Genomic DNA, 23,741 nt, shown 5'->3' on the forward strand with positions numbered 1-23,741 from the left:
GGACTACAGGTAGGCCACCACCACGCCCAGCTAATTTTGTTTTTTTTTTAGAGAGGAGGTCTCACTATGTTGCCCAGGCTGGTCCCAAACTCCTGGGCTTAAGAGATCCTTCCCCCTCAGCCTCCCAAGGTGCTGAGATTACAGGTGTGAGCCACTACACAAGACCCGAGAAGGGCTTTTTCAAGAGGGAAAAGCACTCGCAAAAGTGTAGAGGAAGAGCACAGAACATTCTCTGGCCGGGGGAGATGAGGAAGGTGAAGCCAGTACAGTGGGCAGGGGGTGAAGAGGAGAGGCAGAAACAGGTGGAGAGCAGGGGGGCTGCAAAGCTGCCTGGTGTCCATCTCCTCCAGAGAAGAGAGGGGCTGGTCCCCCAAACTCAGGGGGAGGCATGTGGCAGATGCTGGAGTGTGGGGGACACTGAGACAGGGAACAAGGGGCCTGGAAGGCTCGTGTTTCTCCCCACACCTCAGTTTACCCGTCTGTGACATGGGCAATGTGGGCCTCTAGTCTGAGCACAACTTTCTCTTTGGACATGAAAACTATAGAGTGCACACTGTGTCATCAGTGGGTCCCTCCTGTCCCCATCCAGTGCCCAGTGCCATACATTCAGGTGCCCCAAGGACACGCCAGGGCCTGGGCCAGGCTGGGGGCTTCTGCCTCCACTCCATGGTGCAGAACAAGGCTTGGGGAGTGTGGAGGTGGCTGGGGAGCCCTGGGCCCCCGGAGGGCTGCTCTGTTTACCTGAGGCCGCCCGCCCGCCTCTGATGCAACAGGCAGGCTCTGGTTACGTGAGGCCAGCAGCTGGGCCAGCTCTGGGGGAAGGGCTAGCCCGGCAGAGCGAAGCTGGCTGGGGCTGGCCCTTATGCACCCCAACTCCCCAGCCCCCTCCTTCTGGTGGGCACCATCTTGTTATTCATAGTCTGTCCCCTGTCCTTTTGCCTCTGTTCCTATCCTATACCTTCCCCAACCACTAATTGTGTTCCCTAGCAGGGCCACCAAGAGTCTTAACCTCATTCTTCTCAGATGAAGGGACACCCTTAATTGCTAGAGTAAGATGTTGGAAGGTAGAGGGGAAGGTTGTGAGGAGGAAGGGATAGAAGGGGCCAGAGTGGGTGGCGAGGGAGAAGAGTGACCTGGGAAGGGGGTCTGGGAGATGGGGGAGGTGGTGGGTGGGGGATGGAGGAGAAGGCTGGGGTGGGAGGCTGGGGGAGGTGGAGAAGCTGCCCCCGCTCTGTCTCCCTCCTCCAGATTCTCTCCCCTCTCCCAGGGGAAGGCTTTGAAGGACCTTCCATGGCAAGGATGTGTGACCCAGTGGGTAGGGAGGGCCCCGAGCTTAAAGAACCCTGAGTCCCCACCCCAGCTGTGCCGCCCACTCACTGTGTGACCTCAGGATGGTCACTGCACCCTTGGGGCCCCTTTGCTCATGTGAGAAGTGTGGATAGGCTGGGCGCGGTGGCTCACGCCTGTAATCCCAGCACTTTGAGAGGCCGAGGCGGGTGGATCACAAGGTCAGGAGATCGAGAACATCCTGACTAACACGGTGAAACCCCATCTCTACTAAAAATACAAAAAATTAGCCAGGCATGGTGGCAGGCGCCTGTAGTCCTAGCTACTCGGGAGGCTGAGGCAGGAGAATGGCGTGAACCTGGGAGGCGGAGCTTGCAGTGAGCCAAGATCGTGCCACTGCACTCCAACCTGGGCAACAGAGCGAGACTCCGTCTCAAAAAAAAAAAAAAAATTAGCCAGGCATGGTGGCACATGCCTGTAATCCCAGCTACTCAGGAGGCTGAGGCAGGAGAATTGCTTGAACCCGGAAGGTGGAGGTTGCAGTGAGCCAAGATCGCACCATTGTACTCCAGCCTGGGTGACAGAGCAAGACTCCGTCTCAAAAAAGAAAAAAAAAAAAAAAAAAAGAAGTGGGGATAATAGGAGCCCTCAAGCCCCACCCACAATGTTCCCTCTTCCAAAAGCCTTCCTATCCTCTTACCACTTAGGATCCTTCCACCTCCCCATCCTTCCTTCCAGCTTAGCACTGATCCAGGGGGCGGGGTAGAGTATGTGGCTGGTTCTGTCTCCCCCAGCCTGGGGGTTCCTTGGGCCCGGGCCCAGTGCATGGTGGCACCAAAGGGGTGTCTCCATGGGTTTCTTTCTTTTCCTTTTTTAGAGACAGAGTTGCTCTGTTGCTCAGGCTGGAGTGCAGTGGTGCAATCATGGCTCACTGCAGCCTTGAACTCCTGGGCTCAAGTGATCCTCTCACTTCCATCTCCCAAGTAGCTGGGACTATAGGCATGCACTATCACACCTGGCTAATTTTTAAATTTTTTTTTTTGAGGTGCACTGGGTGTCTCGCTTGTTGCCCAGGCTGGTCTCGAACTCCTGGGCTTAGGTGATCCTCCTGCCTTGGCCTCCAAAAGCGCTGGGATTACGAGTGTGTGAGCCATTGCGTACAGCCTCCATGGGTTTCTTGAAGAACTGGAGAATCTCAAAGAAGGTCTAGGCAGTGAAAGGGAGTGGGGGATAAGCCTGGGGCACCCAGAAGCCTTGTTCAGGGATACTATAGGGGAAAAAAAAAAAAAAAAGGCTTTCCAGGGGCCTGATTGTGCAGGACTCTCAGGCACCCAGAGCAGGTCTGAAATAAAAACCAGGACTCAAACCAAGGGCTAAGGACAAAAACCCAGTGGAAGTCTGATTCTTGTCCTAACCACTGTGGACGGAGCAGGGGACAGGTGGCTGCCCTCTATGGGTCTCCTTTTACCCCATCTGCAGATCAGGGTTGGGATCCTGTCTGGGTGATCTCCAGCCTCGTGAGCGCTACGATCCTGTTTGGATGCCCCATGGCACAGAGAGCTCACTGTCTCTCTTCTAGCTGCCTACCTATCTCTGGAGTTCTGCCAGGAGTAAATTTTTTTTTTTTTTTTTTGAGACGGAGTCTTGCTCTGTCGCCAGGCTGGAGTGCAGTGGCGCAATGTCGGCTCACTGCAATCTCCACCTCCCGGGTTCAAGCCATTCTCCTGCCTCAGCCTCCTGAGTAGCTAGGGTTACAGGCGCTCACCACCACAGCCAGCTAATTTTTGTATTTTTAGTAGAGATGGGGTTTCACCATGTTGGCCACGACGGTCTCGATCTCCTGACCTCGTAATCCACCCGCCTCGGGCTCCCAAAGTGCTGGGATTATAGGCGTGACCCACTGTGCCCAGCTGGGTGTTTTTTGAAATGGAGTTTACCGCTGTCGCCCACGCTGGAGTGCAGTGGCGTGATCTCAGCTCACCGCAATCTCCACCTCCCAGGCTCAAGCGATTCTCCTGCCTCAGCCTCCAGAGTAGCCGGGGATTACAGGCATGCACCGCACCCAGCTAATTTTTGTATTTTCAGTAGAGACGAGGTTTCACCATGTTGGCCAGGCTGGTCTCCAACTCCTGACGTCAAGTGATCCGCCAACCTCGGCCTCCCAAAGCGCTGGGATTACAGGTGTGAGCTCCCGCGCCTGGCCAGTAAATGCTATTGATGAGTTCTAGGAGTGCCCTTGCTCTTCACCCTGACAAGGGAGGCTGCGAGCTCTTGTTCTCAGAGCCCTCTGGCCTCTCAGAACCTCACTTTGCTCTCTGAAAAATGGGAGCGAGGGCATATAGGGTGAAAAAGGGTGGAGGGTCACGGTGTGCCCACCAGGGCCAGCCAGGACGGCAGACAATGACCGCTTGGAGGCTGAACTTCCCGCCAACGCTTTGCCTCTTGCGCCCCCTGGCGGCTAGAGGGGGCGGGGCGCCCTCCAGGCAAAAAGGGCTATTGAGCATTCAAATGAGATGCAAATTAACCAGCGCCCCCACAAGCCCTTGGACTCGGGGTGACGAGGTGTCTGACAACCCAGAGTCTTGATCAGACCCCTTTTATCTATTTATTTATTATTTTTTGAGACAGAGTCTTGCTCTCTCACCCAGGCTGGAGTGTAGTGGCTCCATCTCGGCTCACTGCAACCTCCGCCTCCCGGGTTCAAGCAATTCTCCTGCCTCAGCTTCCCAAGTAGCTGGGATTAGAGGCGCGCACCACCACACCCGGCTAATTTTTTATATTTCTGGTAGAGACAGGGTTTCACCATATTGGTCAGGCTGGTCTTGAACCCCTGACCTCAGGTGATCTGCCCACCTCAGCCTCCCAAAGTGCTGGGATTACAGGCGTGAGCCACCATGCTCAGCTATTTTGTTTTTGTTTTTGTTTTTTTGAGACGGAGTCTCGCTCTGTCACCCAGGCTGGAGTGCAGTGGCGCAATCTCGGCTCACTGCAAGCTCCGCCTCCCGGGTTCACGCCATTCTCCTGCCTCAGCCTCTCCCAGTAGCTGGGACTACAGGCGCCCGCCACCATGCCTGGCTAATTTTTTGTATTTTTAGTAGAGACGCGGTTTCACCGTGGTCTCGATCTCCTGACCTCATGATCCGCCCGCCTCGGCCTCCCAAAGTGCTGGGATTACAAGCGTGAGCCACCGCGCCCAGCTATTTTGTTTTTTTATAGAGACAGGGTCTCTCCACGTTGCCCAGGCTGGTCTCCAACTCCTGGACTCAGGGGTTCCTCCAGTCTTGACTTCCCAAAGTGCTGGGATTACAAGCGTGCGCCACCGCACCCGGCCTAGACTCCTTTTAAGAGGTGACTGGGCTGGGCGCGGTGGCTCACACCTGTAATCCCAGCACTTTGGGAGAACGAGGTCAGGGGTTCAAGACCAGTCTGGCCAAGATGGTGAAACTCCGTCTCTACTAAAACTACAAAAATACAAAAATTAGCCGGGTGCAGTGGCAGGTGCCTATAATCCCAGCTACTCTGGAGGCTGAGGTAGGAGAATGGCTTGAACCTGGGCGCAGAGGTTATTGTGAGCCGAGATTGTGCCACTGCACTCCAGCCTGGGCGACAGAGTGAGGCTCCATTTCAAAAAAAAAAAAAAAAGAAGAGAGATGACTGTTAGTCGCTGGCTGAGGTTGCATCCAGGGGCTATGAGTGACTCAGAGCCCTAGAAGGGTCTGGTGGGGCCCCCCACACCTGCCTCCCTCACCCCCAGCTCCTAGCGCCCCAGGCATCCTAGGCACGTCCTGGGAGGCAGGCGATAACCCCATTCTGCTGCCAGTTTCTCCTGAAGGTCTGAGCAAGACAGGGCTGGCCTGTCTGGCTCACAAATACCAGTGTTTGCTGGATAAATGGTCGCACGGAGGACAGATGGACATTGAGAAGTGCCTTCAGAGCAGGTAAGGGAGAAGGACTCTGGAGGCCACACACCAATCAGGGCCCTAAATGGGGTGGCTTTAGGCTCCTCCCCACTCCTAAGCTGAGTAGGACAGTGGAGAGGCGGGATAATGGCAGAGAGGCCCCCCAGTGTGCCCTAGGAGGAAGAGAGGTAGGGCTGAACCCCCTTTCCAGGCCTTCAGAAGCCTTGACAGGCCTGATGTCCCAGTAGGATGCCCTCTGTCTCCCCTCAGGGCACTCCTGCTCTTCCCATCCGTCTCCATCAACCAACCCACAGTGCCAAGCTGAGGGACCCTCCCAGAGCAGTGGGACTGGAACCTGCCTCAACCCCAAACAGCTCTATCTGACCTCCCTAATTCATTGTACTGGAACAAGGGATTCTGGGGTAACTGCATTGGCACACAGCTGGCCTTGGAGATGCGTAACTTGTGGAGGCCTGGTCACCCAGGCTTGGCATTCACAGCGGTCAGTGCAGGCCCTTCTGCAAAGAGCAGCAGAAACGGACTCAAAGCCATTTTGGCAAAAATCATAATTTAGGGGTCCATGAAACTGAAGAAATGAAATTGGCTAGTGTCAGGTACAGTTGGATCCAGGGCCCCACGCAATGTTCTCAGGTCCCCCTGGAACCCCCCGCCCTGGCCCCGTTCCCATCCACCCAGCTCAACCTTCCTGATGCTCCTGGCAGAATTCCCAGGAAAGGCCGCTCATTGGGTCACGTGTCCATCTCAAACCAGTCACTAGAAACCTAGGACACGGGAGCTCTGATTGGCCAGGCCGAGATGCCACATCCACCTCTGGAACTAGGGGTGGCTTCTCCATGTGGCCTGAGCCTGGGGTGGGTGTTGCTGCTTGAGGCAGAATGCAGGTTGGGAGGGCAGATCTGCGAGTGTCCAGCTCAGCCTGTAGAGAAGGTGCAGTCCAGCCTTCCTTATCCAGATGAAGAAAGGGAGAACCAAGGCTGGGTGCAGTGGCTCACACCTATAATCCCAGCACTTTGGGAGGCTGAGGCGGGAGGATCACGAGCTCAGGAGTTTCAGACAAGCCTAGCCAACATGGTGAAACTCCGTCTCTACAAAAAATACAAAAAATTAGCTGGGGGTGGTGGTGTGCAACTGTAGTCCCAGCTACTTGGGAGGCTGAGACAGGAGGATCACTTGAGCCCAGGAGGCAGAGGTTGCAGTGAGCCGAGATCATGCTACTGCGCTCCAGCCTGGATGACAGCCAGATCCTGTCAAAAGAAAGAAAGAAAGGAAAGAAAGAAAGGAAGAAAGGAAAGGGAGACCCAGAGAGGGCCAGCACCAGGCCTATGTCACACAGCATATCAGAGGCAGGCAGGGCTGGGACCAAATCAGGCCGGGCTCTGCTCTTCTCTGACTGTGCCCTTTTTTTTTGGTGGGGGGCGGCGGGTGCGAAGTCTCGCTCTGTTGCCCAGGCTGGAGTGCAGTGGCGCCATCTTGGCTCACTGGAACCTCTGCCTCCTGGATTCAAGCGATCCTCATGCCTCAACCTCCTGAGTAGCTGGGATTACAGGTGCCCGCCACCACGCCCGGCCGAGGCTTTTTGTCCATATGTATTTGGGGGTGAGACCTGCCTTTTGGGGCTGTCTGAGGATGAAATGAGATGACCCCTGTGAAGACTTTAGCCCAGGGCCAGGGACTTGATAGGTGCATAATCAGGATTATTATTTTTTTTTTTAAGGTTTTTTGGCTGTAAGTTTTATTCAATGCAAAAGAATCCTCTCCAATTTCACTGAGGTGGCTGACCACGTCCACGACCAAATCCGCCTCTAAACTGGAATTCGGTTGCTGACCCAGCCCCAGCCTCGGCTTTCTTGTCGGCACCAGGTGGCACAGCACTCCGTCTGTAGGTATCTCTGTCAGCTTCCCCTCTTGTGAGTCTCGCAGGTCGCTCACCCTCCAGACCTTTAGGCCGAGGCCTGCCAGTCTCTGGACGGCTACGGCGTAGGGTGGCAGGCACAATCTCCGGGGGCAGATGAAGGTAATCACGGAGATACTGGATACCCTCATTGGTAAGGTACCAGTAGAAATGTCTCCAGGCAAACTGTTCCTTCACGTAGCCTCAGGACTTGAGAGACTGCATGACCTTCATGACATGAAGGTTGCGCACATTCTTGTCTGCCAGCTCCGGGTGCTTAGGCATGTGGACATCCTTCTTGGCCACCATGACTCCCTCCTTAAAAAGGAGTTCATAAATGGCAATCTGGTTCTTCTTAGGCATCAACATCTCTGCGGCTGCAGGATCAGGATTATTTTTATGGCAGTTATTGGTCCAAGGGTCGATGGGGGGCCAGTAAGAGTCCAGGAGCAGCAAAGCCACTTCTGGGAACATTGACGGCTGGGACTGGAGGCTCCGGGCAGGTGCAGGAGGAATGCTGGCCACACTCGTTCAGTCTTCAGTCTCTGCCTGGCCCAGCTTCGGTCAGGCTGGGGAGCGGGGGCAAGGGTCAGGGTGGTCTGAGAGGCAGACCCAAGTCATGAGGTGGCACCTGAGGGATGAACTTGGGCCAGGCTAAGGTGGAGCTTGGTGGTCAGAGGTCCAGGTGGGAATCCCGGCATTTCTGGGCATTGGTGATGACCCTGAGCTGGCTGCCTTACCTCTCGGGGCCTCGGTTTCCTCTTGCGTAAAACAGGGCAGTGCTTAAGGTCCTGGGACAGGAGAGGGGGATAACTTGACCCGGTGAAGGTCACTGATGACCCCAAGAGGCGCAGTTTTGGGGGGAAAGTGGGAATGAAAGGCTCTGAGGCCGGGCACAGTGGCTCACACCTGTAATCCCAGGACTCTGGGAGGCCGAGGCAGGCAGATCACCTGAGGTCGGGAGTTCGAGACCTGCCTGACCAACATGCTGAAATTCCATCTCTACTAAAAATACAAAAATTAGCCAGGCGAGGTGGCAGGCACCTGTAGTCCCACCTACTTGGGAGGCTGAAGCAGGATAATCGCCTGAACCTGACAGACAGAAGTTACAGTGAGCCAAGATCGCGTCACCGCACTCCAGCCTGCGAGACTCCATCTCAAAAAAAAAAAAAAAAAAAAAGAGAAAAAAAAGGCTCTGAGATGCAGCATGAGGCTGGCGGTTCTGGGCAGAGGCGAGGGACTCCGCGGGGACAAATGTGGATGAGACAGCAATCCTGCCGGGGAGCAGCAGCGGAGGGGACAGCAGATGCTGGGGAGTGAGGAGGGCAGCGGGGCAGTGTCCTCGAGGCACAAAGTAGGAAGGACCAGGGTGTGGGGGATGGGACTGGGGAGACAGAGGCTGGGTTGGGGGTGTGGGCAGGGCTGCGGAGGGCACTGGGCTGGGCTGCTGACCCACTCAGGCAGCCCCTCCTGCTTCAGGCCCCCCAGAAAGCTCCCAGGCCACCCCTCAGCCTGTGGGATTCCTCACCAACCCACATCCAGAGCTAAGCCTGCTATGAACAGGTGCTCAGGAAGTGTGCATCAACTGCCAGAGGTACTCAATAAATGCTTGCTGCCTGTGGTACTCAATAAATGCTTGCTGCCTGTGGTGTCCAATAAGCATTCTCTGATTGACTGCAGTGCCCACTAAGTGCTCTCTGACTGGACACATGAATTTGGCTGCCTCTGGGCTCTGAGGCTACAGCTTGAAAGGCCTACAGAGGCTCTGTCTCCACCTGCCTCCCCTCGACCTCTGAGAGGGCTTCCATAGCACCGAGGACAATCACAGTGCCTGGCCAATAGGCAGGGGCTCGGTAAGTCCCCGGGGCCCCTTTGACCTGCCTGTGTCTGCCCATCACGGATACAGAATGGTGACACATCAGATCTTTCCTGGCACCATACTCTCTAAGCGTGGTCAGCCACACCTCCCACAGCTCACGCTGCACTTGTGTGGTCCTCTCCCATCTGGTCCTGGGCCTGGCCATGTGACTGGCCTCAATGGATGGGCCACCCACAAATGTGAAACCAGCACTCTGCATGGGAGCTGCTCTCCTGGCTCCCAGCCACCAGGAGAAACCCAGGCTGGCCTGCTGGAGAGGCCACGAGGAAAACCCGACCCCTGCTGCCAACAGTCCTGGCCAAGGGCCCCCCTGACTATGCAGCTGCAGCTGAGCTCCCATGAGCACCACATGGGTGAGCCCCAGGGAGAGCAGCAGAACCACCCAGCTGAGCCCAGCCCAAAGTGCAGAATCATGAGTAGGTTAATTACTGGGGCTGTAAACCACTAAGTTTTGGGATGATGTGTTATGCAGCAATAGCTGACTGCTCCAAAGCACATCCGTCACTGTGCCCTGCACCCTCTCGGTCACCTGATGAGCCACCTTTACAGAAAGTAAACGCAGAGACCAGAGAGGGTAGTGAATTTGCTCGGTCACACAGCAGGTAGGCAGTAGATTGGTGGGGAGGTCCCAGAGATAGGTGGGTAATTGCCCATGCTGGGCTGCCTGAGAGACTGTTTACGGGTAAAGCAGCCTGCTGGCATGTGGTAGGATAGAGGAAATGTGGGCTCCTTCTCTGTCTTGGAGGGTGGAAATCTCTGGGATTTAGGGCCTATGGCCTGGAAAAGAGAGAGGAAGGTGGTGGAGAGAGAGTGGGAGAGATGGGCTGACATGGTCCCTGAGCAGCAGGGTGGAACATTCTGGACCTGCAGACACCCCTCCACCTGCCACCTCCGAAATCATCCCACAAGTCCAGTGAGAAACCCCAAGTGGTTAGACAAAGCAGGTGCCTGCCTGGCTGCCAAGCGGGCAGGTTGGTTAGTTCAGAGCAGAGAGAGAGGCTCGTGGCTACCCTCGGCACTGACCTGGGTTGGCGGAGGCTGGAGGGCCCCGAGTCTCTTCCAGGATCAGGCTGAGGAGGGCGGGGGTGGTTCCTCCGGGCTGCAACAAAATATGTGCAGCATCCATGAGGCCAAGGTCAGAGGCCACAAGGCTTGCTGAGCTGGCTAGAGTGCATGTTTGGGTGACACTCTGGTCTCAAAGACCTCTGGCTTGAGCTTCTGGAGCATCCTCCTTAAAAGTGGGATGACTGGGCCAGGCACGGTGGCTCATGCCTGTAATCCCAGCACTTTGGGAGGCTGACGTGGGTGGATCGCCTGAGGTCAGGAGTTCAAGACCAGCCTGGCCAACATGGCGAAACTCTGTCTCTACTAAAAATATGAAAATTAGCCAGGTGTGGTGGCGTGCGCCTGTAATCCCAGCTACTTGGGAGGCTGAGGCACAAGAATCACTTGGAACCCAGAGAGGGAGGCCGGAGTGAGCTAAGATCACACCAGTGCACTCCAGCCTGGCGACAGAGTGAGACTCTGTCTTGAAAAAAAAAAAAAAGGGACAAATGGCAGGGCCCGGTGGGTCACGCCTGTAAACCCAGCACTTTGGGAGGCTGAGGCGAGAGGATTGCTTGAGCCCAGGAGTTTGAGACCAGCCCAGGGAATGTATCATGACCCCGTCTCTATTTAAAGAAATATATGTTTTCAAAAGTGGGACGAGGCACTCCAGAGGCCACATCTGCAACTCACTCACACAGGACTGGGCACTTCAAACCCACAGGGCTTACAAAGAGAGGTGTCAGCAGCAACTCAAGCTGCTACTAATGTCTTTCAGGAGTGTGTTGCGTTTTTGAAACAGCAGGCACAAACAGGGCATATGAAAGCATTTTGGAAACCCTGAGTTGACAGTAAGAGCTATGGCTTTTCAGTGAAGCCTAGTTCCAACTGCCAATGCCAACCCATGGCAGAGAAGCCAGATGCCGCTCCTCTTCAGATGCAAGAGAGCCCAGATAAACCCTTCATGCTACACTCCCATTCTTACACATACACTCAAGTCTTGTTTCTGCAATTCTCGTGTCTTAGTTAAGCAACACAGATGCTTTCTTTCTTTTGCCCAGTGGGGGACAGGCCTGCCAGAACCCAAATCTGTGGGAGCCAGACGCATCCCAAGGTGACATTTCTGCTCCCAGCACATGAGTGTGTGTTCATAAGCATGTTTATTAAGTTATAATGCCAACAAAAACATCATTTGTAAGTGCCTGTAGCAGAGGCCCAGCTCCTGAGTTGCAGCCTCTTCAAAACCTCTCTTTCCAATGTTCAAGGACTGTGAGTGCTTTTCGTTTTCAGACCCCTGGTCCTGGGCTTAAAGCCTCCCTTGGCTCTGGGTCCTGGGACAGGGAGAGGCCCCTGCCATCTCCCTGGCCCCATCTCCCCCAGCTGGCCCGCTCCAGTCACAGAAGCCTTCTCGGTGCTTCTCGAACACTCCCAGGGATCCCAGCCCCAGAGCGTCTGCCCTCACCACTGCCCCGCGTGGAACTTGTCTGCCCCCGGATCGTCTCTGTCTGCATGTCACTCATGCCACCTCCTAGGAGGGGCCCCGCGGTGTTCTTCACAGCGCATCTGACATGCTCTTGTCTGCCATGTTTACCTGGTTGTCGTATGTCTCCTTGTGAGCCTGTCTGTCTTGGTAACTGCTATGCCCCCAGTGCCCAGCCCAGGGCCAGGCACACAGCAGAGCTCAGGACCTGGGTATTAAGTGACTGAACTGAGGTTATAGATGCCACAGGACAAGAGGAGGTCACCAGACACCAGGACAAGACGAAAGAGACAGTTTTCTAATAAGTGAGAAGCAGCGGTTCCCAGCGCAGCTGAGAGACGGTCCTTGCAGCTGAGAGTGGCAGTGGGGGTGGGCGGTCCCAGGAGCTACCTGTGGCCCTGGGCACTGGCATTCATATGGTCCCGGATGCTGATGGCCTGTTTGAGCAGACCCTCCACACTGCGGAAGTAGACGCTGCTGTCCACCAGGTTCTTCACGGCGCTGAAACGGGAGGACAGGCCTGGTCAGCGCTCCGGACCTGCAGGTAACTATCCCACACCCCAGCACTAGAGATCACCACCAGAGCTCGGTGGGTACCTCAGTGATTCTGCGGGCTTCCCTGAGGACTCACAGTGGGCTTACATTTTAGATTTCCCTGCTATGACTAGATGACATCTGTGCAACACAGCACATTCACTTCTCTGCCACTGAAACATCTAATGTTTTGAAGGAGGGATCAGTGTATAAAGATGTCATAAAAAATACCTCGGCCGCCACCAGGCGCGGTGGCTCACGCCTGTAATCCTAGCACTTTGGGAGGCCGAGGCAGGCAGACCACGAGGTCAGGAGATCGAGACCATCCTAGCTAACATGGTGAAACCCCATCTCTACTAAAAATACAAAAAATTAGCCGGGCGTGGTGGCGGGCGCCTGTAGTCCCAGCTACTTGGGAGGCTGAGGCAGGAGAATGGTGTGAACCCAGTGGGGCGGAGCCTGCAGTGAGCTGAAATCACGCCACTGCACTCCAGCCTGGGCGACAGTGAGACTCCGTCTCAAAAAAAAAAAAAAAAAAAAAAAATCTCGGCTGTTACTGCTGATAATGGGGGTGTAAAAAAAAGGAAAGAAAAAACACCTGGGCACTGTGGTTCACACCTGTAATCCCAGCTACTCAAGAGGCCAAGGCAAGAGGATGGCTTGAGCCCAGGAGGTTGAGACCAGCTTGGGCAACACAGCGAGACCCCATCTCTTAAAAAGAAAAATCTGGGCTGGGCGCAGCGGCTCACGCCTGTAATCCCAGCACTCTGGGAGGCTGAGGCGGGTGGATCACCAGGTTGGGAGATCAAGACCATCCTGGCTACCACGGTGAAACTTCTGTCTCTACTAAAAATACAGAAAAATTAGCCAGGCGTGGTGACGGGCGCCTGTAGTCCCAGCTACGCGGGAGGCCGAGGCAGGAGAATGGTGTGAACCCGAGAGGCGGAGCTTGAAGTGAGCCGAGATCATGCCACTGCACTCCAGCCTGGGCGACAGAGCGAGACTCTATCTCAAAAAAAAAAAAAAGAAAAGAAAAGAAAAAGAAAAAAAGAAAAGAAAATAAAGTAAAAATCTAGTTGGATGTGGTGGCTCAAACTGTAATCCCAACACTTTGGGAGGCCAAGGCAAGAGAATTATTTGAGCCTGGGAGTTTGACACCAGCCTGGGCAACATAGTGAAGTCCCATCTCTACAAAAAATGTAAAAATTAGCCAGGCATGGTGGCACTCGCCTGTGGTCCCAGCTACTTAGGAGCCTGGGGTAGGAGGAGCATTTGAGCCCAGGAGGTCAAGGCTATAGGGAGCTGTGATTGTGCCACTGCACTCCAGCCTGGGTGACAGAACAAGACCCTGTCTCAAAAAAAAAATAATACATAAAATTAAATTAAAAAGAAATACACAGGCCGGGCGCGGTGGCTCACGCCTGTAATCCCAGCACTTTGGGAGGCCGAGGCGGGCGGATCACGAGGTCAGGAGATCGAACCCATCTTGGCTAACACGGTGAAACCCCATCTCTACTAAACATAAAAAAAATTAGCCGGGCGTAGTGGCGGGCACCTGTAGTCCCAGCCACTCGGGAGGCTGAGGCAGGAGAATGGCGTGAACCCGGGAGGCGGAGCTTGCAGTGAGCCGAGATTGCGCCACTGCACTCCAGCCTGGGCGACAGAGCGAGACTCCCATCTCAAAAAAAAAAAAAAAAGAAAAAAAAAGAAATACACATTTCACTATAGACAAATGCTCGCTGGCCTCCTGCCTAGCCCAGTGATATCTGGGGCAACTTCTGTGGTGATGAAAATGTTCTTTATCCATTGAGATGGCTGAGAGGCACTTGGAATGTGGCTAGAGGGACTTGGGAGCTGAATATTTTCTTTTTTTTTGAGATGGAGTTTCGCTCTTGTTGCCCAGGCTGGAGTGCAATGGTGTGATCTCGGCTCACTGCAACCTCTGCCTCCCAGGTTCAAACGATTCTCCTGCCTCAGCCTCCCAAGTAGCTGGGGTTATAGGTATGCACCACCACACCCGACTAATTTTTGTATTTTTAGTACATGTTGGTCAGGCTGGTCTCAAACTCCCGACCTCAGGTGATCCTCCTGCCTTGGCCTCCAAAAGTGCTGGGATTACAGGTGTGAGCCACTGTGCTCAGCCTAATTTTTTAATTTTAATTTTTTTTAATTTTTAATTTTTTTTTTTTGAGACAAAGTCTCACTTTATTGCCCAGACTGAGCAGAATCTCGGCTCACAGCAACCTCCGTCTCCCAGGTTCAAGCAATTCTCCTGCCTCAGCCTCCGAAGTAGCTGGGATTACAGGTGTCCACCACCACACCTGGCTAATTTTTGTATTTTTAGTAGAGATAGGGCTTCACCATGTTGGCCAGGCTGGTCTTAACTCCTGGCCGGAAATGATCTGCCCACCTCGGCCTCCCAAAGTGCTGGGATTACTGGCGTGAGTCACTGCACCCAGTTTCATTTTAACAAGTTAAAATTGAAGCGTGCTTAGCCACCCATGGCATAGGTTCCTGGATTAGATGGCACAGCTAGAGGAAGCAGAAGAAAGCATAGGTTTTTTGTTGGTTTTTGTTTTTTCTTTCTTTCTTTTTTTTTTTTTTGAGATGGAGTCTCCCTCTGTCACCCAGGCTGGAGTGCAATGGCGCGATCTCGGCTCACTGCAAGCTCCACCTCCCGGGTTCACGCCATTCTCCTGCCTCAGCCTCCCGAGTAGCTGGGACTACAGGCACCCACCACCATGCCTGGCTAATTTTTTTGTATTTTTAGTAAAGACGCAGTTTCACCGTGTTAGCCAGGATGGTCTCGATCTCCTGAGCTCATGATCGCCTGCCTTGGCCTCCCAAAGTGCTGGGATTCCAGGTGTGAGCCACTGCGCCTGGCCTGTTTTTTGTATTTTTTGAGACAGGATCTTGTTCTGTTGCCCAGGCTGGAGTGCAGTGGTGCAATCTCCACTCACTGCAGCCTCAATCTCCCAGGTTTAAGCAATCCTCCCACCTCAGCACCCCGAGTAGCTGGGACTAGAGGTGTTTGCCACCAGGCTCAGCTAGTTTTTGTATTTTTTGTAGAAACGGGGTTTCACCAGATTGCCCAGGCTGGTCTCAAACTCCTGGGCTGAAGCAATCCTCCCCCCTCAGACTCCCAAAGTGCTGGGAGTACAGGCGTAAGCCCCCGCACCCGGCCATATTTCTTTTTTCTTTAGAGGAGGGGTCTGGCTATATCACGCAGGCTGACCTTGAACTCCTTTCAAGGCAACCTCCCACCTCAGCCTCCTGAGTAGCTGGAAGTATAGGTGTGCACAACCATGCCCAGCTCTAGAAACTCCTATTTCTTTTCTTTTCCTTGAGCTAAGGAAGATACTGTCTGTCTGGTCAACCCTTGTCCCACCAAGGGGGCCAAGGCTGCCAATGGCAGAATGCTGCCCCAGCAGCAGGATTTCTTGTCTAGGCACCTTCGCCCACACAACTAAACAGCAACACACCAAGGGAACTGCTGGGAGCATCATTCAGCCACCAACAAAATGGCCCGCAGCCCATGTCAGGGGCAAACAGCATATCTGTGCAAAGTCGAGGAACTTCCAAGGTCAACTGGGCAACCCGAGGCAACCGGAATAAGGCTTGGGAATACAGTCATGAGGAATGGAACCAAAGCACAGGAGGCAAGGGTTCAGTAACAAAAAGAAACACCGGCCGGGCGTGGTGGCTCTCATCTGTAATCGGAGCACTTTGGGAGGCTAAGGCAGGTAGATCACTCAGGAGTTCAAGACCAGCCTGGCCAACATGGCGAAACCCCATCTCTGCTAAAAATACAAAAATTAGCCGGGCAAGGTGGTGGGTGCCTGTAGTCCCAGCTACTCGGGAGGCTGAAGCGGGAGAACTGCTTGGAGCTGAGAGGCGGACGTTGCAGTGAACTGAGATCATGCCACTGCACTCCAGCCTGAGTGACAGAGTAAGATTCTGTCTCAAAAAAAAATTTAAAAAGAAACAGCCATATCTGTGCTTTGGGCTTCCCCCTGGCTGCCATCCACCCCACTGGCACATCTGTGGTCCTGGCTGTGGGAGAGAAATGCTGGTCCCCAGAGGCATCTTCCAGAATCTTTATCCCTCTTTCCTGTGGCAGCTGGGGAGGGGCTCAGCACAGGGAAGAGACCACCTGGGGCCCTGGCCAGGTGAATCGTGGTACAGACCCCATACACCCACTTGGGTAGGCCTGGCAGGGTGGGGCTTACTGGGCAGTTGGCTGGGATGCCCCTGAACGCCTAGGAGGTCAGAGCAGCAAAAGGTGGCCCTGCAGCGGGGAGGCTGTGGCGCTCACCTGCAGGCGTACTCCACAGTGTAGATGGCTCCCTGGCTCTGCTCCTCCCAACGCTGCATGTCTGCCTGTAGGGGGCGCAGGAGATGTTTGGCAAGGGAGGCCACCCCCACCTAGAGGGCCTTCCTCCCAGCTCTCTTGGTTGGGGTTCCCCTGAGTCCTCATGGTGGATGCAGAGACCTTTCCTCCTGCAACTCCCTTCCCTCACAGGTCTGGGCTTTCTGTGAACACCTGCTACCATGCCTCAGGGCCTTTGCACAGGCTGTTCCCCCTGCCTGGCACATCCTTCCCTTAGATCGTCAGACGGCTGCCTCCTTGCCATGCGGGTCATAACTGTAACAGAATAGTATAGTTTGGCTGTGTCCCCACGCAAATCTCACCTTGTAGTTCCCATAATCCCTATGTGTTGTAAGAAGGACCAGGTGGAGACAACTGAATCATAGAGGTGGTTCCCCTCATCCTGTTCTCCTGGTGAGTTCGTTCTCATGAGATCTTGTGCTTTTAATAAGGGACCTCCCCCTTCACGGGGCACTTATACTTCTCCTTCTTGTTGCCATGTGAGGAAGTACATGTTTGCTTCCCCTTCCACCATGATTGTAAGTTTCCTGAGGCCTCCCCAGCCCTGTTGAACTGTGAGTCAATTAAACCTCTTTATAAATTACCCAGTCTTGGCTATGTCCTGATAGCAGCATGAGAATGAACTAATACACACATCTTGCCACCTCCTTCAAAATCTAACCCAGATCTGTCCACCACACCTCTGACCTGGCTCTGCCACCACATGCCTCCTTGCTGGTGTCCCAGCCTTGACTCCTGCCCTGACAGCCCCCGCTCCTCCCAGCAGGCCCCAGCTCACCTTGTGCTGGGCCAGCTCAGGAAGGGAGCGACGTACATGCTCCTGCAGCCGGTACAGGGCCACAGACGGCTCGTTGGCCAGGACGTAGACGCTCTCAGTGAACTTGTCCGTGACTAGATACAGGTGGTAGGGGTGGGGCAGGTGTGGGGAGACAAAGCGTTAGCCTCCTCATTGCTCAAGTGTTGAGCCCAGCCAGAGCCAAGGGGGCATCTGGTGTGTCCCTCAGCAGCTAGGTCACCCCTGGCCCATGACAGGCTGGAAGAAGTGGTCACAGCAGGGCTCACTCAAGAGGACATTAATGAGGCCGGATGCGGTGGCTCACATCTGTAATCCTAGCACTTTGGAGGCTGAGGTGGGCAGATCACCTGAAGTCAGGAATTTAAGACCAGCCAGGCCAACATGGTAAAACCCATCTCTACTAAAGATGCAAAAATTAGCCGGGCATGATGGCGGGCGCCTGTAGTCCCAGCTATTCTGGAGGCTGAGGCAGGAGAATCACTTGAATCTGGGAGGTGGAGGTTGCAGTGAGCTGAGGTCATGCCACTGCACTCCAGCCTGGGCAACAAGAGCAAAACTCCATCTCAAAAAAAAGACATAACGAGTGATGAGTTCATAAGGAGTAAACTTTTTCTGTTTTTGAGACAGAGTCTTGCTCTGTCATCAGGCTGGAGTACAGTGCTGCAATCTCGGCTCACCACAACCTCCAACTCCCTGGTTCAAGTAATTCTCCTGCATCAGCCTCCTGAGTAGCTGGGATTACAGGCATGCACCACCACGCCCAGCTAATTTTTATATTTTTAGTGAAGACAGGGTTTCACCATGTTGGTCAGGATGGTCTCGATCTCCTGACCTCGTGATCCACTTGCCACAGCCTCCCAAAGTGCTGGGATTACAGGCGTGAGCCACTGCACCTGGCCAGCTTGATTGAACTTTTTTCTTTTAGAGACAGGGTCTCGCTCTGTTGCCCAGGCTAGAGTGCAGTGGTGCGATCACAGCTGACCGCAGCCTCAAAACTCCCAGCCTCAAGCCATCATCACACCTCAGCCTCCCGAGGAGCTAGAACTACAGGTGAGAAACCACCATGCCTGGCTAGTTTTTCATTTATTTATTTATTTATTTACTTATTTATTTTTGAGACAGAGTCTCACTCTTGTCACCCAGGCTGGAGTGCAGTGGCGCAATCTTGGCTCACTGCAAGCTCTGCCTCCCGGGTTCATGCCATTCTCCTGCCGCAGCCTCCCGCGTAGCTGGGACTACAGGCGCCCGCCACCATGCCCGGCTAACTTTTTGTATTTTTTAGTAGAGACGGGGTTTCACCGTGTTACCAGAATGGTCTCCATCTCCTGACCTCGTGATCCGCCTGCCTCAGGCTCCCAAAGTGCTGGGATTACAGGCATGAGCCACTGCGCCCGGCTCATTTTTTAAAATAGAGACAAGGTCTTGCTATGTTGCCCAGGCTGGTCCTGAACTCTTGGTCTCAAGTGATCCTCCTGACTCGGTCTCCCAAAGTGCTGGGATTATAGGCATGAGTCACTGTGCCTGGCCCCCAGTGAACTCTTCTCATGTTTCCCTCCCAAACCCACTGGTAGTGGACACTGCTGCCTACTGCACTTCCCGGCATTCTTTTTGCCCCCGTGACCACACCCTGGACTCTTCAGAGCATGCCCACAGGACCTGAAAGTGCCTGGAAGTTCACATCCCAGGAGGCCCTCAGCTGCCACTCACCAGTGAGGGATATGAAAACCTGTGTCCCTCGCTGGGCACTGGAACAACCCGGAGCCTAACATCCCCCTGGGCTCCTGTGCAGGCCCAGGCTGAGGCCTCCCTCTGCAGATTTTACCTGAGGTGCCCCTTGCTCAGCCTCCTCACCAGCCAGCCCTGCCCTGTTTCCCCTTCTCCCCTGCAGGTGCCTCCTGATGAAATTTTTTTTTTTTTTTTTTGAGACAGAGTCTTGCTCTGTTGTCCAGGCTGGAGTGCAGTGGTGTAATCTCGGCTCACTGCAACCTCCACCTCCCGGGTTCAGGCAATTCTCCTGCCTCAGCCTCCCGAGTAGCTGGGATTACAGGCACATGTCACCACATCTGGCTAATTTTTGTATTTTTAGTTGAGACAGGGTTTCACCATGTTGGCCAGGCTGGTCTTGAACTCCTGACCTCAAGTGATCTGCCCACCTCGGCCTCCCAAAGTGCGGGATTACAGGAGTGAGCCACCGTGCCTGGCCCTGATAAATTAATTGTACACAAATCCTCATTACAGGGTCTGCTTCAACAATGGCATTCCCAGCCAGCCAGCAGGGCCCACCTTTCCTGTCCAATTCTTGGGCAGATCCTGATGGTTCTAGTCTCACCTGTTCTATTATACCACACTGCCCGCACCAGTCCAGACACAGCGAGGCACGGCCATCTCCTGCCTGGATGCCAGACCCACCTTCTCCCTGGTCTCCCTGCTTCCCCTGCTGCCAACAGTCCAACCTCCATGCAGCAGATGAGGCGAACTCCAAACGAACAAATCATCTATTCCCACCCTTGCTTTAAACTCTTCCATGGCTCCCACCTGCCAGAGAATGAAATCTGCCTTTCTTGCCATGGCCCATGAGGCCCTGCATGTTCCAGCTGCTTTTGACCTCCCTGCCTTCCTTGCCCTCCATCCCTGGCTCTTCCTTGGACCTCCCAGCACTGCCCAGAAGAACTTTCTCACTGTCCGAGAGGATGAGGTAGGAAGATCACTTGAGGACAAGAATTTGAGACCAACACCAGGTGCGGTGGCTCATGCCTGTAATCCCAGCACTTTGGCAGGAGGATGAATTCAGCCTAGGAGTTCAAGATTCAGCCCAGGATTCAGCCTGGGAGATATGGTGAAACCCCACCTTTACAAAAAAGTACAAAAATAAGCTGGTCATGGTGATCTATACCTGTAGTCCCAGCTACTCAGGAGGCTGAGGTGAGGGGACTGCTTGGGTCTGACAGGTGGAGGCTGCAGTGGGCCATGATCATAACACTGCACTCCAGTCTGGGCAACAGAGCGAGACTCTATCTCAAAAAAAAAAAAAAAAAAAAAATTAAATGCCCGTATGTGACCAATTGCTCCTTTATTCATTACAGCAGAGCTCTAAACACTTTGTCACCTCGAGGCCTTTGCACCTGCTATTCCCACCCAGGGACACCATTCCATCACTGGCTCTCCTTCTTCCCTCAGGTCTGCTCAAATGTCACCTCCTGGGCAAGACCCTCCCTGACTACCAAGCTTAACAGATGTCCCCTCCACCTCACTGAGGACCTTGGCGGGCATTTTGTTCCTTTCTCTTTATACCAATTTCAACTGATTAGGTTACACGTTCACAGGAAAAGCTAAAAGCTTGGATTTGGGAGAGCAGGGCTTCTCTGAGCCTCAGCTTCCTCATCTGCAAAAAAAGAATAACAGCACCCGCCTCAAAGTTTGCTACAGAGATGAATCCAATGCCATCACCAGGGTGACTGCTCAGGAGAGAGAACCCAGGCGTGTCTGGGAGTCAAAGGAGGCTAACACAAGTCTCTCCATCTCACCACTGTGCCTTGAGTGGCAGAGCCCGGCCTACCACCTCCAAACTGTGTGACCTCTTACCAGATAAGCCTCCTCGCTTTGAGTGTGAGCATAACGGCCAGGGGCGGTGGCCCATGCCTGTAATCCCAGAATTTTGGGAGGCCGAAGCGGGAGGATCACCTGAGGTCGGGAGTTCGACACCAGCCTGACCAACATGGAGAAACCCCATCTCTACTGAAAATACAAAATTAGCCAGGCATGGTGGTGCATGCCTGTAATCCCAGCTATTCGGGAGGCTGAGGCAGGAGAATCACTTGAACCCGGGAGGCGGAGGTTGCCGTGAGCCAAGATCAAGCCATTGCACTCCAGCCTTGGCAACAAGAGCGAAACTCCGTCTCAAATAAAATAAATAAAAAAAAAAAAAAAAAGAAGAAAGTGAGCATAACAGACAGGGCATGGTGGCTCATGCCTCATACTCATGCCCTCCATTATCCATGGTTCCCGAATCTGTGGATTCAACCAACCGTGGATGGAAAATAGGAAAAAAAAAAAATCCACAAAGTTTCAAAAAGCAAAACTTCAATTTGCCCTACACTAAGCATTTCTTTGAATCCATGTGGATGAAGTGATGTGTAGGCCTGTATTATGTACTCTAGATGTGAGTAATCTAGAAGTGATTTAAAGTATAGGGGATTAGCTGGGTGCAGTGGTTCACACCTGTAATCCCAGCACTTTGGGAGGCCAAGGTGGGTGGATCACTCGAGGTCAGGAGTTCGAAACCAGCCTGAGCAACAAGGTGAAACCCCCTCTCTACTAAAAATAAAAAAAAATTAGCTGGGCATGGGGGTGTGTGCCTGTAATCCTAGCTACTCAGGGGGCTGAGGTTGCAGTGAGCCGAGATCCCCCCATGGCACTCCAGTCTGGGTGACAGAGCGAGACTCTGTCAAAAATGAAAATAAAATAAAGAATTAGCCTGATGTGGTGGCGTGCGCTTGTAGTCCCAGCTACTGGAGAAGCTGAGGCAAGAGGATCGCCCGAGCCAGAGAGATCAAGGCTACAGTGAGCCATGATCGCGCCACTGCACCCCAGCCTGGGCGACAGAGTGATGCCTTGCCTCAAAAAAAAAAAAAAGGAAACAACACGCACAGCGATTACTACGCGCCCCGGGGATTCTTCCAACGCATTACAAATATCAGGTTGTTGAGTTTGTTCAGGGTCTCACTTGTCATCCAGGCTGGGGTGCAGTGGCACGATCGTAGCCCACTGCAGTGCAGCCTTGACCTCCCGGGCTCAAGCAACCCTCCCACCTCAGCCGCCCAAGTAGCTGGCAACACAGGCGTGCGCCACCACGCCCGGCTAATTTTTGTATTTTTTTAGAGACGAGGTCTCACTATGTTACCCAGGCTGGTCTCCGGCTCAAGCGATCCTCCCGCCTAGGCCTCCCAAAGTGCTGGGATTACAAAGCCACCACTCCCAGCCTCAGCTACTCAATTCTTGAAACAATCCTGGGGGGACCGGTAATTAAAGCAGACACGGAGCCTTTCTACAGGTTTCAAAACTAGTCAGCGGCAGAGCTGGGGTTGGACGGCAGTTAAATCACTGCTCCTCGCACGGTCCCTCCGCGCCCGGCCTTTGTCAGGCCGCCCCTCCACAAGTTCCCGGCCCCCTCTGTCCCGCCCGGAGGCCCGCACCACCTTTCTTCCCCTTGAGCTGCATCTCCGGTTCCTCCATAGCGACCGTAGCCGAGCGAACCTGGAAACGGGACCGGAAGCCCGGAGGCTGGGACGGCCGCCTAAGCCTTCCCTGCTGAAACCGGAGGCCGCACGGCTCCAGTTCCGGTGTCAGAGGGCCCGCCCTCCCCGTTCCTGTCTTTGCGGACAGGAAAGGGGCTGTGTGAGACGGAGGGAAGGAGGCACACCCGGGGGTGGCGCGGTGAAGAGGGGGCGCGACGGCCCGGAGGCTGGTGGAGCGACACCCAGGAAGGAGAAGGGGAAGAACTCTCTCCCTTTCTGAACCCCCTTTTCCCTGAGAGACGAGTTGGGGGAGTCCTCCACGCATTACCCACTCGGGCCGCATAAACTCCCTTCTTTAGCCCTCTGCCCCCGCCCTTGCTCATAAGCCTTTGAGACCGCAGAAGGGACCTTGTTGTGGAACGGGACGGCAAAGGTACGCTGCCCCTTTAAGTTCTAGACGGCCCGCGTACTACCCCTCCTTCTTCTTCTTGAGATAGCCCCGCCCATCTACCCGAAGCCGGAGCCGATTGGTTCTTTCTGGAAAAATCTGTGGGCAGGGTAAAGGTGAGCGGGCACGGGCATAGTGAAATTCTCAGAGCCCTTTGGCCCCGCCCATTCCCTCTGAGTCGGTGAGGAGAGGAAAAGAAGGCGCAGGCGCAACTGCCCTCCCAGGGCCCCAGCGGAACCCACGCCCTCCCCTAAGCCTTAAAGGGCCAGAGGCAGCACTTACTGCTCGGGCCCTTCCTCACTTTTGGGGGGCGGGGGTGCGCACGCGCAGTGGGGGAGCTCAGAGGTGGGGGTAGCGGTCGAGTATCAAGTTGCTTTCTGTCCCGGCAGAGGAAGCCAGAGCGCTGAGGGTCCAGTCTCCAGCTTGCCTCCTGCTATATCCATTGGAAGAGAAAAGTTTGTGACTTGGGCCCCCAAGTTTTGAGAGAACTGGGCTTTCCGCGCGGGGGGTCAGAGGAGGCCGTGGGGAGGTGAGTGGACCTCCTGGATCGATTTAGGAGGCTCGGGTGGGACTGGGACCAATCGCACCTTAGTTGAGCCCTCACTCATTCTGGGGAGCCCCTCCCAACAACCATAGCGAATATTTATTGAGCTCCGCCCTTAGTAGACCCCCCGATAAGCTATGTACAGACATAATTCGTTGTAGGTCTCATTTCCACACTTTGTCGTGGAGGAAACCGAGGCTCAAAGGTTAAGTCACATGCCTAAGTTCTCACGGCCTATAAATTGAGGGATTCGAACCCAGACAGCTGACCCCAGAGCCCCGGCTTTTTTTTTTT

The 23,741-nt window shown here is 54.3% G+C and overlaps 3 protein-coding genes across 7 annotated transcripts in view; 1 reads left to right on the forward strand and 2 right to left on the reverse strand.

The window, feature by feature from the left end:
* Positions 1 to 23,048, reverse strand: part of BORCS8 (BLOC-1 related complex subunit 8) — a 43,904-nt gene extending 20,856 nt beyond the window's left edge. Inside the window, exons 1-7 of one of the 5 annotated variants that reach the window (XR_009208904.1) lie at positions 22,417 to 23,048; positions 17,204 to 17,316; positions 16,351 to 16,415; positions 11,892 to 12,002; positions 10,001 to 10,076; positions 7,839 to 7,889; positions 7,578 to 7,667 (exon numbers count right to left, since the gene is read on the reverse strand). Coding sequence is in view for 4 of the 5 variants with exons in the window: in XM_058424939.1 (XP_058280922.1) it covers positions 10,043 to 10,076; positions 11,892 to 12,002; positions 16,351 to 16,415; positions 17,204 to 17,316; positions 22,417 to 22,798 (705 nt within the window). In the remaining variant the exon portion in view is untranslated. Of the gene's footprint in view, positions 1 to 5,737; positions 6,293 to 7,524; positions 7,668 to 7,745; positions 7,890 to 10,000; positions 10,077 to 11,891; positions 12,003 to 16,350; positions 16,416 to 17,203; positions 17,317 to 22,416 lie in introns of those variants that run through there. The other 4 variants (XM_032170218.2, XM_032170220.2, XM_032170219.2 and 1 more) reach the window with 4 other exon arrangements.
* Positions 6,898 to 7,740, reverse strand: LOC116478738 (small ribosomal subunit protein eS10-like). Its single transcript, XM_032762089.2, is given in 1 exon segment — positions 6,898 to 7,740. A coding segment is annotated over 1 exon segment (603 nt). The 5' UTR covers positions 7,573 to 7,740; the 3' UTR covers positions 6,898 to 6,969.
* A 338-nt stretch (positions 23,049 to 23,386) lies between the features above and the next one.
* RFXANK (regulatory factor X associated ankyrin containing protein) overlaps positions 23,387 to 23,741 on the forward strand; it is a gene marked incomplete at its 5' end in the record, with an annotated part of 10,449 nt that continues 10,094 nt past the window's right edge. Inside the window, one exon of the mRNA XM_032171601.2 lies at positions 23,387 to 23,432. Coding sequence (XP_032027492.2) covers positions 23,387 to 23,432 — 46 coding nt within the window. The remainder of the gene's footprint in view (positions 23,433 to 23,741) is intronic.

This window comes from Hylobates moloch, unplaced genomic scaffold (assembly GCF_009828535.3).
Source record: "Hylobates moloch isolate HMO894 unplaced genomic scaffold, HMol_V3 SCAFFOLD_12, whole genome shotgun sequence".
In the NCBI taxonomy this organism is placed as follows: Eukaryota; Metazoa; Chordata; class Mammalia; order Primates; family Hylobatidae; genus Hylobates; species Hylobates moloch.